Source organism: Emiliania huxleyi (assembly GCF_000372725.1).
Source record: "Emiliania huxleyi CCMP1516 unplaced genomic scaffold EMIHUscaffold_8310, whole genome shotgun sequence".
Lineage (NCBI taxonomy): Eukaryota > Haptophyta > Isochrysidales > Noelaerhabdaceae > Emiliania > Emiliania huxleyi.
Window position 1 is genome coordinate 1 of NW_005195792.1, and position 1,267 is coordinate 1,267.

At 57.6% G+C, this 1,267-nt stretch overlaps 1 protein-coding gene across 1 annotated transcript; it reads left to right on the forward strand.

The window, feature by feature from the left end:
- Positions 1 to 426: 426 nt before the first annotated feature.
- Positions 427 to 1,230, forward strand: EMIHUDRAFT_258879 (hypothetical protein; the record flags this gene model as incomplete). Its single annotated transcript, XM_005758866.1, has 1 exon — positions 427 to 1,230. A coding segment is annotated over one exon (804 nt), but the record flags the coding sequence as incomplete, so codon positions are not given.
- Between the last annotated feature and the right edge of the window lie 37 nt (positions 1,231 to 1,267).

Below are 1,267 nucleotides of genomic sequence, written 5' to 3' on the forward strand. Positions count from 1 at the left end.
CCCCCCCCTAGCATGTGGTGGGCATTCAGCTTATAGAGCTGCAGAGGGTTTTATATAACCTACCACCAAACACAGAATACAAAACCTGACTCGAAGCAAGAGGTGATGTGAACTGCTGACGGTGTTTGTTTGCGATGAGGAGTGACTCCGACGGGTTTCTCGGGGTTAGTTTTCTAGTTGTAGGTTGCGCCGTTTTCTGTGTGTATGTATCTCTTAAGAACATACCCGAGAGAGAGAGATAAGGTGGACTCACCCCAGAGCGCGTCCTCCAAAAGGCTGGAGCGGTCGACCTCGCCGTCGCTCCGGGTGAGCATATTTTGAATTTTACAACAACTCCCAGTAAAGCTAAAAGTACGTACAACAAAGCTCCCTCGCACCGCATATTGGCTTTGAACTTTCCGTTATGCTGAATACTCCGTGGCGCACATGGCACGCTGCCCCTCTTGCCTCGGCGATGCCACGAGGCTGGCTCTGCACGGCCACCTCGAGTGCGCACCCTTCCATGCGCAGAGCCGGGCGCGTCTGATCACCGGACACACCTTCACAAACGGAACGCCCATCGGCGACATCGTGTGCCAGCGGAAGCTGTACGAATGCACGGTCAGCGGTGTGTTCATCTACTTGCCGCTCTTCAACACCTCAGAGCTCGAGACGATGTACCGCGTGTACGATGGCCAAAACACACTTTCGCTCACGCACTTCCGGCCGAATGAGCAGGCCGCCATGATTGCGTCGGCAATGCAGCTCTCCTCATGGCGCGGCCCACTGCACATTGTTGAGGCAGGCTGCGCTGGTGGACATTTCCTCGCGGTGCTCGCCAAGTCGCACTTGCTGAACGAGACGGCGCGCGCCGTCACGTCTGTGAGCTTGAGCTGCTTCGAGGCGGATCCAAAGATGGCGCCTGCGGCACAAAAGCTGCTCGGCCAAGTGCAGTCGATGTCCAAGGGCTGGCTGCAAGCGCGCGTGGTGCGTTCCTTGTTCACAGGAGTCGGCTTGCAACCCGCGAGCGTCGACCTGGTCTCGAGCTCGCATGTTCTGGAGCACGTTACCGATCCTTGCACGTACGTGCAGGTGCTGCGCACGGTTCTGAGGCCGAGAGGCTACGTCTTCACCGAACTGCCACTGCAGTCCATGGACCATAAGCATCGCTGGGTCCGCGGCCTATTCCACGCCACGTTTTGGAGCAGCGCGAGCTACAACGCGATGATGGAGCGTTCGGGCTTCACCCTCGTCGCAAAGCAAATTGCTCAGCACGGGCTGGTGGTTA